The sequence below is a fragment of the Staurois parvus genome, unplaced genomic scaffold, assembly GCF_062004578.1.
Source record: "Staurois parvus isolate SC_StPar_1 unplaced genomic scaffold, SC_StPar_1.0 ptg000449l, whole genome shotgun sequence".
Classification (NCBI taxonomy): Eukaryota; Metazoa; Chordata; class Amphibia; order Anura; family Ranidae; genus Staurois; species Staurois parvus.
Window position 1 is genome coordinate 6,483,028 of NW_028318245.1, and position 18,623 is coordinate 6,501,650.

Here is an 18,623-nt window from a genome sequence, read left to right on the forward strand (position 1 = left end):
TGTAGCCCATGTATGAAGACAGGCTGGCATGTAGCCAAATAAACATAATAAATGCCTTAGAAATCTATCTTGCTTTGAGCTGACATTAAATTTTTGGCGTGTTTTGATGGAGGACTTCAATTTTAACTACTTTTAATGCCAATCAATGCATAGCGTCTGGTCTTCTGAGCTAGGACAAAGTGGTCAAGCAGAGTGCATCACAGAAGAGCCTGCCTTTTATTCATGATGCCGAGCATTGGGGGATGGGCACTATTGTAGGAAGTGAATGGAACAGAGTTGTGAGCTATGGAGGCAAACTGCAGCAACTTGATGGAGAAGATATTACAGCTCACCCTGAAGATCATCTACCTGCTGACTGGGGAGGTGAGGAGGATTCTGGGAGCATGACCAACACATTTGGTTCATTTTATTGATATCTGACTGAAAAATAACTTTCTTCCAGTTTTAGTCCAGCAACAAATCACAAATGTTATACAGTGTACATTTATTTAAAAAATTTTTAATTACTAAAAATTACACAACTTCTTTTTCAACTCATGACTAGAAAAAAATTTTTTATTTTTTTTTTCAAAAATCAGTAACTGGACAACTCTTTTTTTTATATAGATTCTGTGTTACTGACAGATGACTACAACCTTTTTTATTTTTGCCCAAAAGCTATTCAAGCAAAAAAAAAAAAATTAAATACTGTTCCTGATACTTTTTGCAGTAACATCCAAACTTTTCAGTACAAGCTTTTGGGGTGTACCCCCTTCTTCAAGGTCCAAGCAGTACTACACCTGATTCTCAAAACCTTTATCTTTCCCCTTGGACAGGGAGTGAAACCTAAGGTGGCTGGCTAGCGACCGTGTGTCTCCCCCATATGGACTGAAGGACCAAGTAAAAAGGAGCGATTACGAAAGGAGAGAAAAAGAAGCCGAAATAAGAAATAACATTGAACACCCCCATCAGCCCCAGCAGGCTTCCAAGTAGACTTAAGGGGTAGCATTTGTCAAATGTTTAATCCAGGCATCCCATGCTTCTCAAATATGGGCATCTTATCCTGCCAAATAGCAGAAAGGTATTAATTGATCATGACCCAAAACATTTTGGCCTTTAGAAGGTCAAATGGTATCCTTGAGGAATTCCATGATCTAGCTATAGTGATTCTTGCTGCTATAAAGATAAAAATTATCAGGCACTGCGTGGGTCTTGGGGCTTCCTCCACAGGGTGACCAAGTATTGCCTGTTGCAGAGATTTGATCTAGTTTGTTCCAAAAAGAGAGTAGAGCTCCCTTCAAGGTCCAATCAGTTCTGAAGTAGTTTCAGGTTAAGCATTTGGGGTGTACATCCTTCTTCAAACTCCCAGCAGTACTGAAGTATTTTCAGGACAAGATATTGGGCTGTACCCCCTTCTTTAAGGTCCAGGTAGTTCTGAAGTATTTTCAGGAAAAGCTTTTACTGTGTACCCCCTTCTTCAACATACAAGAAGTACTTTCATAACAAGCTTTTGGGGTATACCCCTTATTCAATATTCAAAGCATTACTTAATCATTTTTAGGATAAGCTTTCAGGGTATACCTTCTTCAAGGTTCAAGCAGTACTGAAGTATTTTCAGGTCAAGCTCCAAGCAGTATTCAAGTATTTTCAGGACAAGCTTTTGGGGTATACCTTCTTCAAGCTCCTAGCAGTAATGAAGTATTTTCAGGATAATATTTTGAAGTTTACCCCATTCTTCAAGGTCCAGGTAGTCCTGAAGAATTTGTAGGACAAGATTTTAGTGTGTACCCCCTTCTTCAACATCCAAGGAGTACTGAAGTATTTTCAGGACAAGCGTTTGGAGTATACCTTCTTCTTCAAGGTTCAAGCAGTACTGAAATATTCGCAGGACAAGCTTTCTTGGTGTACGTCCTTCTTCAAGCTCCAAGCAGTACTGAAGTATTTTCAGGATAATATTTTGGAGTGTACCCCATTCTTCAAGGTCCAGGTAGTCCTGAAGTATTTTCAGGACAAGTGTTTAGTGTGTACCCCCTTCTTCAACATCCAAGGAGTACTCAAGTATTTTCAGGGCAAACTTTTGGGGTATACCTTCTTCTTAAAGTTCCTAGCAGTACTGAAGTATTTTCAGGACAAGCTTTCTTGGTGTACCCCCTTCTTCAAGGTCCAAGCAGTACTGAGGTTTTTCAAGACAAGATCTTGGAGCGTACCCCTTTCTTCAATGTCCAGGTAGTCCAGAAGTATTTTTAGGACAAGCTTTTAGTGTGTACCCCCTCCTTCAACATCCAAGGAGTACTGAAGTATTTTCAGGACAAGCTTTTGGGATATACCTTCTTCTTCAAGGTCCAAGCAGTACTGAAGTATTTTCAGGACAAGCTTTCTTGGTGTACCCGCTTCTTCAAGGTCAAGCAGTACTGAAGTATTTTCAAGGCACGCTTTCTGGGTATACCCCCTTCTTCAAGGTCCAAGCAGTACTGAAGTATTTTCAGGGCATGCTTTCAGAGTATACCCCCTTATTCAAGGTCCAAGCAGTACTGAAGTATTTTCAGGGCACGTTTTCAGGGTATACCCCCTTCTTAAAGGTCCAAGCAGTACTGAAGTATTTTCAGGACAAGCTTATGGGGTGTACCATCTTCTTCAAGGTCTAAGCAGCACTACTGCTTGGACCTTGAGGAAGGGGGTACACCCCAAAAACCTGTCCTGAAAATTTGGATGTTCATGCAGATATTAAAAGTATCATGGACAATACTCAATTGTTTTTATAACAAGTACACTAATACTGCTACAATCACCTCAAGCAATCTGTAGTGGACAGAATTAAAGCAGAGCTTCGGGCTGCAACAGAAAAAAAATACCCTTGATAAAGTCCATCTATTGATCACCTAGTCAGAGAACAGATGTATAGTGTACACTTTGCTGTATCTGTAGCAATTATAAATGGTCAGAACTGATACATAAGTGCATTAATAAACATTAGTTTATAAAACTGTCAGATTAGGAGACCTTCTGGCCATAAATATTAGAGTGCTGTCAAAGATGTATGCAGTTCAATGTATTCAACAGCTTTCTTCAAAAGATCTGTTGGCCAAGAGTGTCTGAAGCTACCCATAGACATCTTATAAGGGGTAAGTCTCATGTTGCTCTGCACAGTGCTGATAAGCTTGACAGTCTTTCAGATGCTCTGTAGACTTTTTTGGTACAGACAACATTTCAGTACTTCTTTTCTGATGGGTAGAGATCTGATATACAATGGAGAACTTGCCTGCCCACATGTAGGCAGGTGTAGTTAGCTAGTCTTCTACTAGGTGGCTCTGGTTACAGCAGACTGTGTCATCAGGTGCTAGGCCCCTTTTAGCTAGAGCCCTTCTGCAGAAATGTAATGGGTGAGTCAGTGCATAGATATACGCCAGGTTGGGAGAAGCTCTAGTGCAGCTGGGGCATGGGATCCAAACACCCAACACCAGCACAGATGTAATCAGCACGTAAAGGTCCTGGACAGGGCTGGAGGCTGGGGAAAGGCAGACCTGCAACCAAGAGAGCCAGTTGTGGACGTCCTGACCCTTATGGAGGTGAGGACTAGGGAGTGTTGCTAACGGCCTTTTAGGCCTGGCCAAGAGTACCCTGAGTAAGGCTATAACCCTGGAGGGTCCTTGGAAAGGTGTACCTACAAAAGAGGTGACTACAGAGAGACTACGAGAGGGAGACGGCTGCTTATAGTGCTGCATATGCTTTCATATGTGACTGATGTGGACTATTAAAAATAACTGACTATGTATTGTCAAGTGACTCCGGAATGTATGTTTGTAACGGAACCGGACCCCGACTGCACTAGGGTATTACTCTTGCTTCCCTGTCCGAACACCATCCACAGACCCCACCGCTGATCATACAGGAAATAGACAGCACCAGACTCTTCTTAAGACAGGAAGTCAACTGCTTTATTTTAACACAAACACAAGATATATACACAGGGCGGGGAAATACAACCAGGAACAGGAAACACATCAGCAGGCCGTCCCATCAGGGGGAAGGGCTGCTGGTAACACCCCCCCACCAAACCAAGACACACAATAGAACAATGGAACAACCAGGTGGCAGTAAACAACAGACAACCCGCACACCAATACACAAACATTACATCCCATAATAGTTTGCTAAAACAATGGGATGCAGCTGCATGGCAGAGAACAATGAACAATCCCCACACCAATATTAGAACATATCACCCTGTACCCCTAAAAGGCACAGGGTGCCTTACACATAAGAGGAGCATGGGGAGATGATACAGGGGTCCCCCCACCCCCAAAAGTCACTCCCATCACAATGTTGATGTGATGTGACTGTTTATGCCATTTCTTAAGTACCATCAGTAAAATGCAGCAACCCTATTCATGTGTGGACATTCCTTCCTTGGGAAATGTCATGTGGAGGACTCTGGTACGGAGTGGGGCACAATATGGGTTTGGTTTCAGCAGGAGGGACAGTATTCTAGTAATGCTCCAAAGAGCAGGGCCCTTGATCCCCTCATGTTTTGCATTGTATTGGTATTGTTCTGTCACATGTTCTGTCCCCTTTGTAATGTACAGCGCTGAGCGAACTATTGGTGCTTTATAAATACTGTATGATAATAATAATAATAATAGGAGCAGGGCAGGGACTTGTGTTCTTGCCACCAATCTTAAAAGGATGACCTCCTAAGAACAGGGCAACACTTTGCACAGCGTTCCTCTGTGGCCTACCCTTGTACAACACATATCCTCTCACATCTTTTAGATCACTGCTAGAGATGAGCGAATTATTCAAAAATTCGGTTCGGCTGATTCGCCGAATTCGCCGAATAAATTCGCTTCGAGCCGAATATATTCGCTGCGAATTTAACTTATAAAAAGGGTGTTTCTAGGCTTCAGAGAGCCTTTATATTAGTGCAGAACACTGTACCTTTAATTTAAATGCCCTTGGAGTCTGCTGGGGAAGAGAAATAATACTGTCAGTCAGTATGACATGCAGATGAGTACCGTCGATCTTAGAATCACCGCACACTTCACTCATTTGGGCAGTCACGGGGCCAAAACCAGAGTGTGGAGCCACAGTGTGGCGGTGGAGGCAGCAGCAATGGGAGGCCATACAGCACCCTATGACAAAATGGAACCCACCAGCAGTGTGAGGAGACCTGAAAGTGGCACATGGCAGAGTGTGGCGATGGAGACAGCAGCAATGGGAGGCCGTACAGGGACCCATGACACACTCTGGACCTGGCAGCAGCATGAGGAGGCGGTACAGGGGCCCATGACAGATTACGGGCCTGGCAGCAGCATGAGGAGGCGGTACAGGGGCCCATGGCAGAGTGGCGGAGCGTAAGCAGCTAAAATTGAAGGCCATACAGAGGCCTATGTTAAAAAGTCCCCCCAGCAGCAGCGTGGGGAGACGACTATCAAGAGTCCAATGGCAGAGTGGCGGAGCAGAAGCAGCTTCAATTGAAGGCCATACACAGGCCTAGGTTTAAAAGTCCCTCACAGTTAATTCCAATAGCGAACTCTACTCCTCCGTGCAATCTACTTACGAGACCCTGGGCAGGTCTGGGTCCAATTTGTGGTAGAGACTGGTTTTGTTCAGCCATGCTTGAGCGAGTAATAACAGGTCTGTGCTGCCCTTTGGTGTCTGGCTTAATGCGCACAACACTGAACGTCCCAGCGTTTGTCAACGATTTGCCGTTAAGTGATGCAAACCCGCTGAACCACGTTCATGAGGAGCCGGTACAGGGGGCCATGAATCAGTATGGACCTGGCAGCAGCGTGAGCAGACGACAGAGGCACATGGCGCAGGGTGGCGGTGGATGCAGCAGTATTCGGAAGCCAAACACAGGCCTCGGTTAAAAAGCGGAAGCCGTCAGCAGCGTGAGCAGACGACAGAGACACATGGCGCAGGGTGGCGGTGGATGCAGCAGTATTCGGAAGCCAAACACAGGCCTCGGTTAAAAAGCGGAAGCCGTCAGCAGCGTGAGCAGACGACAGAGGCACATGGCGCAGGGTGGCGGTGGAGGCAGCAGCAATGGAAGGCCATACAGCACCCTATCACAAAATGGAACCCACCAACAGTGTAAGGAGACCTGAAAGTGGCACATGGCAGAGTCTGGCGATGAAGTCAGCAGCAATGGGAGGCCGTACAGGGACCCATGACACACTCTGGACCTGGCAGCAGCAAGAGGAGGCGGTACAGGGGCCCATGGCAGAGTGGCGAAGCGTAAGCAGCTTAAATTGAAGGCCATACAGAGGCCTATGTTAAAAAGTCCCCCCAGCAGCAGTGTGGGGAGACGACTATCAAGAGTCCAATGGCAGAGTGGCGGAGCAGAAGCAGCTTCAATTGAAGGCCATACACAGGCCTAGGTTAAAAAGTCCCCCCAGCAGCAGCGTGGGGAGACGACTATCAAGAGTCCAATGGCAGAGTGGCGGAGCGGAAGCAGCTTCAATTGAAGGCCATACACAGGCCTAGGTTAAAAAGTCCCCCCAGCAGCAGTGTGGGGAGACGACTATCAAGAGTCCAATGGCTGAGTGGCGATCCGGGAAGTCAGCGTTGTGATTGCAGATGCAATGCAGAAATTCTACGAAGTAATGCCGTGGGTGCGAAGAAGATCATATACCGTCGTACTTCCATCCATAAGACGGAACAACCTGCGAACCGGGAGCTTTATTGCCCTGACCCGCTGAACAGCTTCTGGGATACCCAAGAGGCCCATGGCAGAGTGGCGGAGCGTAAGCAGCTTCAATTAAAGGCCATACAGAGGCCTATGTTAAAAAGTCCCCCCAGCAGCAGCGTGGGGAGACGACTATCAGGAGTCCAATGGCAGAGTGGCGGAGCGGAAGCAGCTTCAATTGAAGGCCATACACAGGCCTAGGTTAAAAAGTCCCCCCAGCAGCAGTGTGGGGAGATGACTATCAAGAGTCCAATGGCTGAGTGCCGATCCGGGAAGTCAGCGTTGTGATTGCAGATGCAATGCAGAGATTCTATGAGGTGATGCCGTGGGTGCGAAGAAGATCATATACCGTCGTACTTCCATCCATAAGACGGAACAACCTGCGAACCGGGAGCTTTATTGCCCTGACCCGCTGAGCAGCTTCTGGGATACCCAAGAGGCCCATGGCAGAGTGGCGGAGCGTAAGCAGCTTCAATTAAAGGCCATACAGAGGCCTATGTTAAAAAGTCCCCCCAGCAGCAGCGTGGGGAGACGACTATCAAGAGTCCAATGGCAGAGTGGCGGAGCGGAAGCAGCTTCAATTGAAGGCCATACACAGGCCTAGGTTAAAAAGTCCCCCCAGCAGCAGTGTGGGGAGACGACTATCAAGGCCTCCCTCTCAGCAGGTGTGAAAAAGGCCACCATTTTTGAACGGTAGCGAGGGTCCAACAAGGTGGACAGCCAAAAGTCATCCCTCTGTCTGATGGTTATTATTCGGCTGTCGCTACGCAAGCAACCGACCATGCTATGAGCCATTTGTGCCAAGGAATGCGAGGGACTCCCTGCCTCCATCTCCACAGCATACTGCCATGGTGCGTCTGGGTCCTCTGTCTCCTCCTCCTCCTCTACCAGATGCTCCTGCTCCTCCACTCCTGTCCGCTGAGTGGAAAAACCACCCATTTCACTCAATAATTCCTGAGCACCAATGTCCTCCTCTACCTCCTCCTCTTCTTCCTGTCCTGCCCCCATAGGGGTCATGTGGCGTTGAGATCTGTGCGCCACGTCTACCGCACCCTGACCAGCCATTGTTAACAGCATTTGTTCCAGGACGTGCAACAGAGGAATGACGTCGTTCATCCCATAGTCCTGCCGACTCACGAATAGCGTGGCCTCCTCAAAGGGCCTGAGCAAGCGGCAGGTGTCACGCATGAGCTGCCAATGGCTGACATCTAAGTTACACAGGGGAGTACCTTTATCCGCTTGTAACATCAGGAAATCGGTGATGGCCTTTCGCTGTTCGTAAAGGCGGTCTAACATATGTAGGGTTGAATTCCACCTTGTTGCAACGTCGCAGATCAGGCGATGCTGTGGAATTTCGTTCTGCCGCTGCAGCTCAAGGAGGGTGTGCTTTGCGGTGTAGGAATGGCTGAAATGCATGCAAAGTTTACGTGACATTTTAAGGATGTCTTGCAGTGGGATGGTGGATTTTAGGAACCGCTTGACAACCAGATTGAACACGTGAGCCATGCATGGCGCATGGCACAACCTTCCTTGACGCAGAGCAGACACCATGTTCTTTCCGTTGTCGGTCAACATGGTTCCGATTTTCAGTTTGCGCGGAGACAGCCATCTGTCGATTTCTCTGTTCATTACACTCAGAAGTTCCTCCCCTGTGTGACTACGTTCGCCAAGGCATACCAGGTGCAGCACAGCGTGACACCGTTGCGCCCTGCACATGTGATATGCCGGTCGGGTAATGGGACTTGGCACGGGGGTGGCGGCTGAGGACACGGCGGAAGAAGAGGTGGTAGAGGCGGACATCTTTGCTGGACCAAGGACGTGCAAACGTGGAGGCAAAAGCGGCGTGACCTGTCCAAGTTGCTGGTGCGGCTGTGCCGGCACCACGTTCACCCAGTGGGCCGTAAATGACATGTACTGTCCCTGACCGTAGTTACAGCTCCACACGTCGGCGCTGCCGTGCACTTTGGCAGAGACCGACATGCTCAAAGACTGGCCCACCATCTCTTCTACTTGTGAATGCAGGGCTGGCACTGCCTTTTTGGCGAAGAAATGCCGGCTTGGCACTCTCCACCGCGGCTCGGCACAAGCCAGCATTTCTCGGAAAGGTGCTGAGTCCACCACTTGGAAAGGGAGGGACTGCAGCACCAGCAACTTGGACAGGAGGACGTTCAGCTTCTGCACCGTCGGGTGCGTGCTCGCAAACTGTTGTCTCTTGGAAACAGATTCCAAGAAAGACTGCTGACGGAATCCGTGAAGAGGAGTAGCAGGAGAAGGAGCATCTGAACGAGCGGAAGATGCCAACGAGCGACAACTCCCCTCAGCAGAGGTGTTGGAGCCTTGACTGGCTGATAGAGGGCGATTGACGTCGGGTGACGGAGCAAGTAACGGAGCGGGTGATGGAGCGGGGGCTGGGGCAGGCAGAACCGCCGTATCTTTATCACGGTTTTCCCAGGCCACCGAATGGCGACACTGCATATGCTGACGCAACGCTGTAGCCCCAACATTGGCCCCCTGGCCACGCTTGACTTTCTGGCCACATAGTCGACATACGGCTACGTTTACTTCCTCGGGCGGCTTGACGAAAAATTGCCACACCGCCGAGTAGGAAACTTTGCCCCCGCTACTCCTCACTGGCTGACTGCTACTTCCTCCGTGCACACCGGCACCACTACTGGCCGTGGTGGTAGGCTGCAGTGGAGCTGGTGCTCTACTCCGTGGCCGTTTGGCTCCACTGACACTGCTGCGACCCTGCTGCCTCCTGGGCAACCCACCGACTGTTTTGCTCGCTGGCAAGCTGGCACCCTCTTCTCCTGATGATGCGGAAGCAATAGCCTGATGACGACGAGGCTGCCAAGTGCGATCAGCCTCATCATCATCAATTAGGGTCTCCGCGTCACTACTAGCCCCCTCGGCTGCGTGTGGGTCAGGAGACAGACCTAAATGCAAAACCAAAGTAATATAAAATATAAAATTATAAAAATTATCTGCACGTGACGTCATACGCATCGACGTTTGACCGGAAGTGCGATCGCGGCCATTTTGGAAGTGGGAACATGCGGTTTATGTTTCCCTGAACCTGTCCATGTGCACACTGCTTGTGAGGAGGAGCTGTTACCACGAATTGTATGTGAGTTATCAATAAAGAAGATTATCTCTTACACTGTGACTGGTTTTTGGAGGAAGGTGGAGGAAGTGACCCTAGTCTTTGGAGAAAGTCGAGGAGAGGAGAGTGTGGCCCAGAGTGGTTAGTCTGCCCTGCTGTTTCTACTATAGGGTGAATGTGCTTTCACTCATATTGCCATTTCACTTATCTCTTTCACTGACTGGTTCTCTGGAGGAAAGTGGAGGAAGTGACCCTAGTCCTGGGAGAAAATCGAGGAGAGGAGAGTGTAACCCAGAGTGGTTAATCTGCCTTACTGTTTCTGCTATAGGGTAATTACCCATCCATATTAGAGTTGGAGAGTTGGGATTTGGTTTTCATTTATCACCCTTTTATATATTAGAGTGTTATTTGTGGAGTGGTTTTTCACATATTGTATGTGCTTTCACTCATACTGTCATTTCACTTATTTTATGTGTTTTGACACTTGGTTTGAGTTTACACGTTTAGTTAATATCTTGCATGCTGCACAGCGAGTGGCACGTGTGTTTTCATTATTTAAGGTATGACACTATGTCGAGTTTTTTTTTTTCTTTTTTTGAGGTATATGAATATCAAAATTTGCAGGTATTAAGAAGGTTTTGGTGATGAAAGAAGAAGAAAAAGTTTAAGTTTTTGTGTTTACACTTGTGAGGATTATTTTTTTGGGGATTCCTTTTGGGACTTTTTGATTTTATTTTATTTTTGGACACGGTGGGACTTTGGACATAATTTTTGCAGATAATTATTTGCAGATAATTTTTATAATTTTATATTTTATATTACTTTGGTTTTGCATTTTGATTTGATGTATTTTGTTCATAGAAAAGTCACATATATATTATTCAGTTGGCCTTCAAGGGTGAAGGCAGATCACTTTTCTGGGATATTATAGGTTGAAGTGTTGTAATATAGAAGTACAGGAGACAGACCTGTCTCTAGACCGGCTACCGAGCCACTCTCCTCGCCAGTACTTCTTCGCCTGGCTGCTGAAGAGGCGGATGTCTCCCCCCGTTCCTGACCGCCCTCTGTTAGCTCTTCCTCACTGTACAGTGGGGCTGAGCCCACAGCATGCGATACTTCGCTTGGTGAGGGAACACCAAAGGACAGGGGCAGGTCGAGGACACGTGATTTCAGTGGGCTTGCTCCCGGGCCATGCCAACTAACGGTTGTGTCTGACGTACCCACCGACCGTTGGCTGTAGGTGTCAGAGGTGACCTGGGAAGAGGAAGACGACCGAGTCAACCAATCGATGACGGCAGGGTTGTCGGTGGAGACACGACCGCTGGATGACACCGGGAGCACTGGCCTCTGGCTGCGACTAGTGCTGCCTCGACCCCTTCCTCTGCTGCCACGTCTGCTCGCTCCTGAAACATTGCCTCCTCTGCCACTCCTCTGCGTGTTGTCTGACATACTCTTTAATTCAATAAGCACCCCAAAAATAAAACCGGATTTAACTCTTTGAACGTACAATAGTGGTTGTGAAGCAGAAAGTCAGTTTATTTAGCACAATCGGTCAATTGCAGCTTGCCGTTGGCTGTAAACTATACGTTTATGTCACTGGAATGCACTAATCACCCAAAAAATATTACCGCCACCCGGCGTGTATATGGATTTAACTCTTTGAACGTACAATAGTGGTTGTGAAGCAGAAAGTCAGTTTATTGTACACAATCGGTCAATTGCAGCTTGCCGTTGGCTGGAAACTGTACGTTTAGGTCACTGGAATGCACTAATCACCCAAAAAATATTACCGCCAGCCGGCATGTAAATGGATTTAACTCTTTGAACGTACAATAGTGGTTGTGAAGCAGAAAGTCAGTTTATTGTACACAATCGGTCAATTGCAGCTTGCTGTTGGCTGTAAACTGTACGTTTATGTCACTGGAATGCACTAATCACCCAAAAAATATTACCGCCAGCCGGCGTGTAAATGGATTTAACTCTTTGAACGTACAATAGTGGTTGTGAAGCAGAAAGTCAGTTTATTGTACACAATCGGTCAATTGAAGCTTGCCGTTGGCTGGAAACTGTACGTTTCTGTCACTGGAATGCACTAATCACCCAAAAAATATTACCGCCAGCCGGCGTGTAAATGGATTTAACTCTTTGAACGTACAATAGTGGTTGTGAAGCAGAAAGTCAGTTTATTTAGCACAATCGGTCAATTGCAGCTTGCCGTTGGCTGGAAACTGTACGTTTATGTCACTGGAATGCACTAATCACCCAAAAAATATTACCGCCAGCCGGCGTGTAAATGGATTTAACTCTTTGAACGTACAATAGTGGTTGTGAAGCAGAAAGTCAGTTTATTGTACACAATCGGTCAATTGCAGCTTGCCATTGGCTGGAAACTGTACGTTTCTGTCACTGGAATGCACTAATCACCCAAAAAATATTACCGCCAGCCGGCGTGTAAATGGATTTAACTCTTTGAACGTACAATAGTGGTTGTGAAGCGGAAAGTCAGTTTATTTAGCACAATCGGTCAATTGCAGCTTGCCGTTGGCTGGAAACTGTATGTTTATGTCACTGGAATGCACTAATCACCCAAAAAATATTACCGCCAGCCGGCATGTAAATGGATCTAACTCTTTGAACGTACAATAGTGGTTGTGAAGCAGAAAGTCAGTTTATTGTACACAATCGGTCAATTGCAGCTTGCTGTTGGCTGGAAACTGTACGTTTCTGTCACTGGAATGCACTAATCACCCAAAAAATATTACCGCCAGCCGGCGTGTAAATGGATTTAACTCTTTGAACGTACAATAGTGGTTGTGAAGCAGAAAGTCAGTTTATTTAGCACAATCGGTCAATTGCAGCTTGCCGTTGGCTGGAAACTGTATGTTTATGTCACTGGAATGCACTAATCACCCAAAAAATATTACCGCCAGCCGGCATGTAAATGGATCTAACTCTTTGAACGTACAATAGTGGTTGTGAAGCAGAAAGTCAGTTTATTGTACACAATCGGTCAATTGCAGCTTGCCGTTGGCTGTAAACTGTACGTTTCTGTCACTGGAATGCACTAATCACCCAAAAAATATTACCGCCAGCCGGCGTGTAAATGGATTTAACTCTTTGAACGTACAATAGTGGTTGTGAAGCAGAAAGTCAGTTTATTTTGCACAATCGGCAAACTGCAGCACCAACTGTGCACGACAGCCACCAAAAAAAAAAGGGTGTATGTCACTTTAAATTTTCGATTCTTTGATAGCTGTGGCCCTAAGTAACGATTCTGTGTCCCTGAGTAACGATTCTGTGTCCCTGAGTAACGATTCTGTGTCCCTGAGTAACGATTCTGTGTCCCCGAGTAACGATTCTGTGGCCCTAAAGTCTCTGTGGCCCTAACTCTGTCCCTTAATACACACAGGTCTGTCTCTCTTGAATGACCGGAGGCTAATGGAGAATTCTAAGATGGCCGCGATTTATAGCTCCACCATTACACAGTGCTGGCTGGCTGCTGATTGGCTAATGCGATCACATGTCATGAATGCATTATGGGTCAGCGCGCCTTGTCTGCGCGCCTTCCCAGAGATCCCCGCCCCATCTTCTCTGTCCATTTTCTCCGTCGCCACACATGTCGCCGCCATTTTTGGGAAAATTCGATTCGTGCATCCGAAGTTTGCTAATCTTCGGATTCGTCGCGAATAGAATTTTTCCAAATCTTCGGAACGAATTCCACTTCGTCATGTTCGATTCGCTCATCTCTAATCACTGCCAATTACCCAGCTTAATTAAGCTCCATACCACATGCATCATCGTACAGAGCCCAGTCTATAGGTAGGAGTTATTCCACACTTGGGGAGTCTTTTCCTCATGACTGCACACCAGTATGCCATTAGGAGGACCCCTAAATAAACCTTTACAATATCAGCACAAGGAAAGAACATATTGGGAGGAAGCTCCAGTTGGATGTCCTGCACTGTGATGTCTAGAATTTTAGCAGAGTAGTAACTGATGCAATTTGACTGGAAAAAACTCTGAGGGATACTTGCAAATATAAGGAGAAATATCATTACCTCTGAAAGAGAGATGATGTCACTTAAAGGTGGGAAGTTTATAAAGTGATTGCTACTCTTCCTGGACAGGATAAAATATTAGTGAAAAAGACATCAGGAGATGGGCAAAAATCCATAATAGTTCCCCTACACTCCTTACTGATTCCAGAGAGAAACAATGACAAGCAGATTCTGGAAGTCACTCAGAAGATCACTGACCTCCTGTTGGAAGAGGTGAGCGGTGCCGGGAATTCTGGGACATTCTCCAGTAACAGACAAGGGATGTGTCTGGATGGTGACTGTATCATTGTGTGTGTCAGGTTCCTATAAGGTGTCAGGATGTCTTTATGGAGGAATGTTTAGAACACAAGGATCTCTACAAGGACGCCATGATGGACAATCAGCCGCCCCTCACATCACCAGGTAAGAGGAGACTTTATTGTAAAGGAGAGAGCAGTACAGAGGGTCCACCTAGATCCCCCATAATCTGATAAACACATAGAAACATAATATTCAGTCAGTGTGTGTGTTTCCCACAGATGGATCCAGTAATGGGAACCCACCAGAGAGATGTCCCCGTCCTCTGTATTCCCAGGTTTCCACACAGGATGGTCACAACATCCCTCACCATCATTGGGTAGGCAGGACTGAGGTTGTAAAACTTGACTCTAAACTGTGTTAAACTATATTCTTCAATATTGTGTCAGAATAACAGTACTTACAGTCATTTTGTGATTTTAGGGGGAAGAAGTGATTGATAACAAAATTGATAACAAAATTGAGGTTAAAGAGCAAGAAGAGAAGGATGTGAAAGGTGATCACCTGTCTATGAAGAAATGTGAAATGAAAGTGACAACTATATTGGAGAAATCCTTTCTAAAATGTCAGCACAGGTGAGTATTCTATACATAAAAATACAGCATTTTGCTTTGCAATTTACAGACAGACAAAAAAGAGGAAGACTCAGCCGACATGCACTTGAGTTTGCAATAGCCTTTAAAAAACAAAATCATTCTTTTCTTCAATTTAGGGAACTTCTTCAAGCTATAATATTATGGAGAAATCTCTATTGTTGTTCATAAGAACATTAGCGATATACATTACCTAAATTATCATTGTATGTACACCTTGACTCCATTGTGCTATAGTTGGTCAGGTTTCCACAGATGGGGAGGAAATACTGTACACCATATGAAAGGTCCATCTCCATTCCTCAATATAACGTCATGTTCCCAACAAATGAGGAGGAGATACTGTACACCATATGAAAGGTCCATCTCCATTCCTCAATATAACGTCATCTTCCCAACAAATGATGAGATACTGTACACCATATGGAAGGGCCATCTCCATTCCTCAATATAACGTCATGTTCCCAACAAATAAGGATGAGATACTGTACATTATATGGAAGGGCCATCTCCATTCCTCAATATAACATCATGTTCCCAACAAATGAGGAGGAGATACTGTACACCATATGAAAGGGCCATCTCCATTCCTCAATATAACATCATGTTCCCAACAAATGAGGAGGAGATACTGGACACCATATGAAAGGTCCATCTCCATTCCTCAATATAACGTCATGTTCCCAACAAATGAGGAGGGGAAACTGTACACCATATAAAAGGTCCATCTCCTTCCTTCAATATAATGTCATACTGTTGGCACTATATACTGTAAATCCTGTATTATAATAATATTGTTCCCAAAAAATAAGGTGGCAAATGTGTATATATATTCCTCAACTCAATAAAGTTATCATTGTATGTACACCTTGACCCCAGTGTGCCATGGTTGATCTGATTCCCCACAAATGAGGAGATACTGTACACCATATGAAAGGTCCATCTCCATTCCTCAATACATCGTCATGTTCCCAACAAATGAGGAGGAGATACTGTACACCATATGAAAGGTCCATCTCCAGTCCTCAATATAACGTCATGTTCCCAAAAAATGAGGAGGAGATACTGTACACCATATGAAAGGTCCATCTCCATTCCTCAATATAACATCATATTCCCAACAAATGAGGAGGAGATATTGCACAGCATATGAAAGGTCCATCTCCATTCCTCAATATAACGTCATGTTCCCAACAAATGAGGAGATACTGGACACCGTATGAAAGGTCCATCTCCATTCCTCAATATTAATTCATACTTCCAACAAAAGAAGATGAAGGTACTATACACCAAATGAAAGTTCCATCTACTTTTTTCGATATAACGGAAGGTTCTTAACAAGTGAGGTGCAGGAACTTCCATAGACATTCCTCGCCCTAACAAAATTTTTAGTGTATGAACACCTTGACCCAACATGCTATAGTTGATTTGGTTGCATTGCACATCTTATCTAACTTCTAGCCTTGCATTGTTGTTATTGCTGTACTTTATTCCATGCTAGAGATTTCAGGGGTATCAATTGACTACTAGACCAACATACTGTAATGACTCCTGAGTTCAAAATATGAACAATAACCATGCTGTTATTATAATAAAACTTCTTCCCAACAGGTGGACACAATGGCTGTAATACCTCGGAGGGACATCTTATTTTGCCTTCAGATTATATTACAAAAGATAGTAACGTGGAACAATATCTTCAAGGAGGAAGCCCTTCTCATGTTTTGAGTGCAAAAAGTCTTTCACGAATAAATCAGAACTCATCCGGCATGAGAGAATCCACACGGGGGAAAAGCCGTACACGTGTTCTGAGTGCGGGAAGTCTTTCACCTCAAATCTCAACTCAAAACACACCACAGAGTCCACACCGGGGAAAAGCCCTACTCATGTTCCTTGTGCGGAAAGTCTTTCACCCAGAAATCGCAACTCATTACACACCAGATAGTCCACACCGGCAAGAAGCCCTTTTCTTGTTCTGAGTGTGGCAAATGCTTCCCCAGCAAAGGAAACCGTGATAAACATTTCAGAGTTCACACCGGCGAGAAGCCGTACCCCTGTCTAGAGTGCAGCAAATATGTTGCGCAGAAAGCAACACTAATTATCCACCAGAGAATGCACAATACCTGAAGCCACCAAAAAGCAAATGGTGGAGTTTGATAGGCTGAATCGTCATGTCTGTTGGACCATTGTGAGAGAAGGATGAGTCAGTTTGAAAGGATCAGACCACCTAGATGGAATATTTTAGTTTTAGGCATTTTGGTCTATTTTATTTCAATTCAATTTATTTTTTTTTTTTTTGCACATACAGTGAAGGAAATAAGTATTTGATCCCCTACTGATTTTCAATGTTTGCCCACTCACAAAAAGGAAATGATCAGTCTAAAAATCAAATGGTAGGTGTATTGTAACACTGAGAGACAGAACAGCAACAAAATCTGTGGAGGGAGCTGAAAGTTTGAGTTGCCAAACGTCAGCCACAAAACATTAATGACTTGGATAGGATCTGCCAAGAGGAGTGGGCCAAAATCGCTCCTGAGATGTTTGCAAACCTGGGGGCCAACTCCAGGAAACGTCTGACCTCTGTGATTGCCAACAAGGGATTTGCCACCAAGTACTAAGTCATGTTTTGTGAAGGGGATCAAATACTTATTTCCCTCATGAACATGCAAATCAGTGAACCCCTTCGGTTGTCTTCCAGGGGGTGAAGACCCAGATGAATGCTATGTTGTTCAATGAACAGATGTCTAGCATTCTTCATGATTCTCATCCGAGATTCCTTAAGGTTTGGGAACCTTGGATACGTTATTCCTTGCCATCCCTGCCTCCTACTAGTTATGGCCTCCTATAGTCGCTGCCTATGCTAGCCCCAGATCCTTGATCCTTCTAGTTTCCCTTCTTTCATGTTTTCTTTCTGATTCCCTGTTGTTTTATTTTATTTTCTTCTAACCTTTTTTCTTTTCTCTTCTTTTTACGATATTATGTTGGATTACTGCTGCTATTTGGTTCGACTTATTGCCGTCCCTTCTTGATGTCATTGGACATTTGGTTATTTGACTAATACAAGTCAGCAGGATGTTTATGTGTTATTGTTCTGCTCTGCGTATTTTGAGCTTGTTATATTCTTAAAAACAAATTTTCTTAATAAAAATATTGAAACAGAACATACAAATCAGTGCATCATTTGTTAGACATGCATTTCTTTTGAATTTTGTGTTGCTATTCTGTCTCTCAGTGTTACAAAACACCTACCATTCGATTTTTAGACCAATCATTTCTTTGTGAGTGGGCAAACATTCAAAATCAGCAGGGGAGCAAATACGCATTTCCTTCACTGTATTACAATGATGTAGCTTTGCTTTTTATGTAACAATTTGTTGTACTTTTTTATGTTACAGAGAAATGAAAATCAAGCCTTGGACATGCTCAGAGGAAGCACAGATTACCCACTGAGGGTTTCAATTTTTATGCAGAAACTGATGTAGTGCAATTTTCTCTTGTTTGTGTTTCAGCTGAGGAGGATTTCCACTCTGTTGTGCCATTAACCCAGATTGTTGGAGATCTCTCCAACAAGGACAGGAACAGTAGTGGGGGTTGAAACTGATCTTCTTACATCTTACATTGCCTAAAAATATGCATTTTATGGTTGCAGATGAATAAAGTTACTGCTAATCCATGTATGTATTATTACGGCTGATGAGAAATACTTCTCAGGGCTTTTTTTTCCTCAGAAAAAAGGTGCAGGAACTCAACCAAATTCCCACCTACACCCCACACACACACCCTCCAAATGGCATCAAATAGTGGGGGTGGTCAGATTTCACTAACAGTAAAAGGGATATTAAAGCGGAGCGCCACCCAAAAGGGGAAGTTCCGCTTTAAGGACTGCTCCATGACTACCCATTAAG

At 45.1% G+C, this 18,623-nt stretch overlaps 1 protein-coding gene across 3 annotated transcripts; it reads left to right on the forward strand.

Moving 5' to 3' along the window:
* The first annotated feature begins 67 nt into the window (after window positions 1-67).
* On the forward strand, window positions 68-18,391 carry LOC149453484 (uncharacterized). 3 transcript variants are annotated; one of them, XM_089688550.1, is made up of 6 exons: window positions 68-363; window positions 13,977-14,041; window positions 14,128-14,230; window positions 14,347-14,444; window positions 14,549-14,700; window positions 16,330-18,391. In XM_089688550.1, the coding sequence occupies exons 1-6, from the start codon at window positions 243-245 to the stop codon at window positions 16,346-16,348; spliced, it is 558 nt and encodes a 185-aa protein (XP_089544676.1). In that variant the 5' UTR covers window positions 68-242; the 3' UTR covers window positions 16,349-18,391. The 3 variants fall into 3 exon arrangements, with proteins under 3 accessions (XP_089544676.1, XP_089544675.1, XP_089544677.1); XM_089688549.1 differs by having other exon boundaries at window positions 18,114-18,391; XM_089688551.1 differs by having other exon boundaries at window positions 18,228-18,391.
* Window positions 18,392-18,623: the final 232 nt, after the last annotated feature.

Coding starts and splice junctions, on each gene's coding strand:
- LOC149453484 (XM_089688549.1), top strand. CDS start 243: ATGGGCACTATTGTAGGAAGTGAATGGAACAGAGTTGTGAGCTATGGA. Junction 14,042..14,127: donor CTGACCTCCTGTTGGAAGAG/GTGAGCGGTGCC, acceptor TGTGTGTGTCAG/GTTCCTATAAGGTGTCAGGA. Junction 14,231..14,346: donor GCCGCCCCTCACATCACCAG/GTAAGAGGAGAC, acceptor TGTTTCCCACAG/ATGGATCCAGTAATGGGAAC.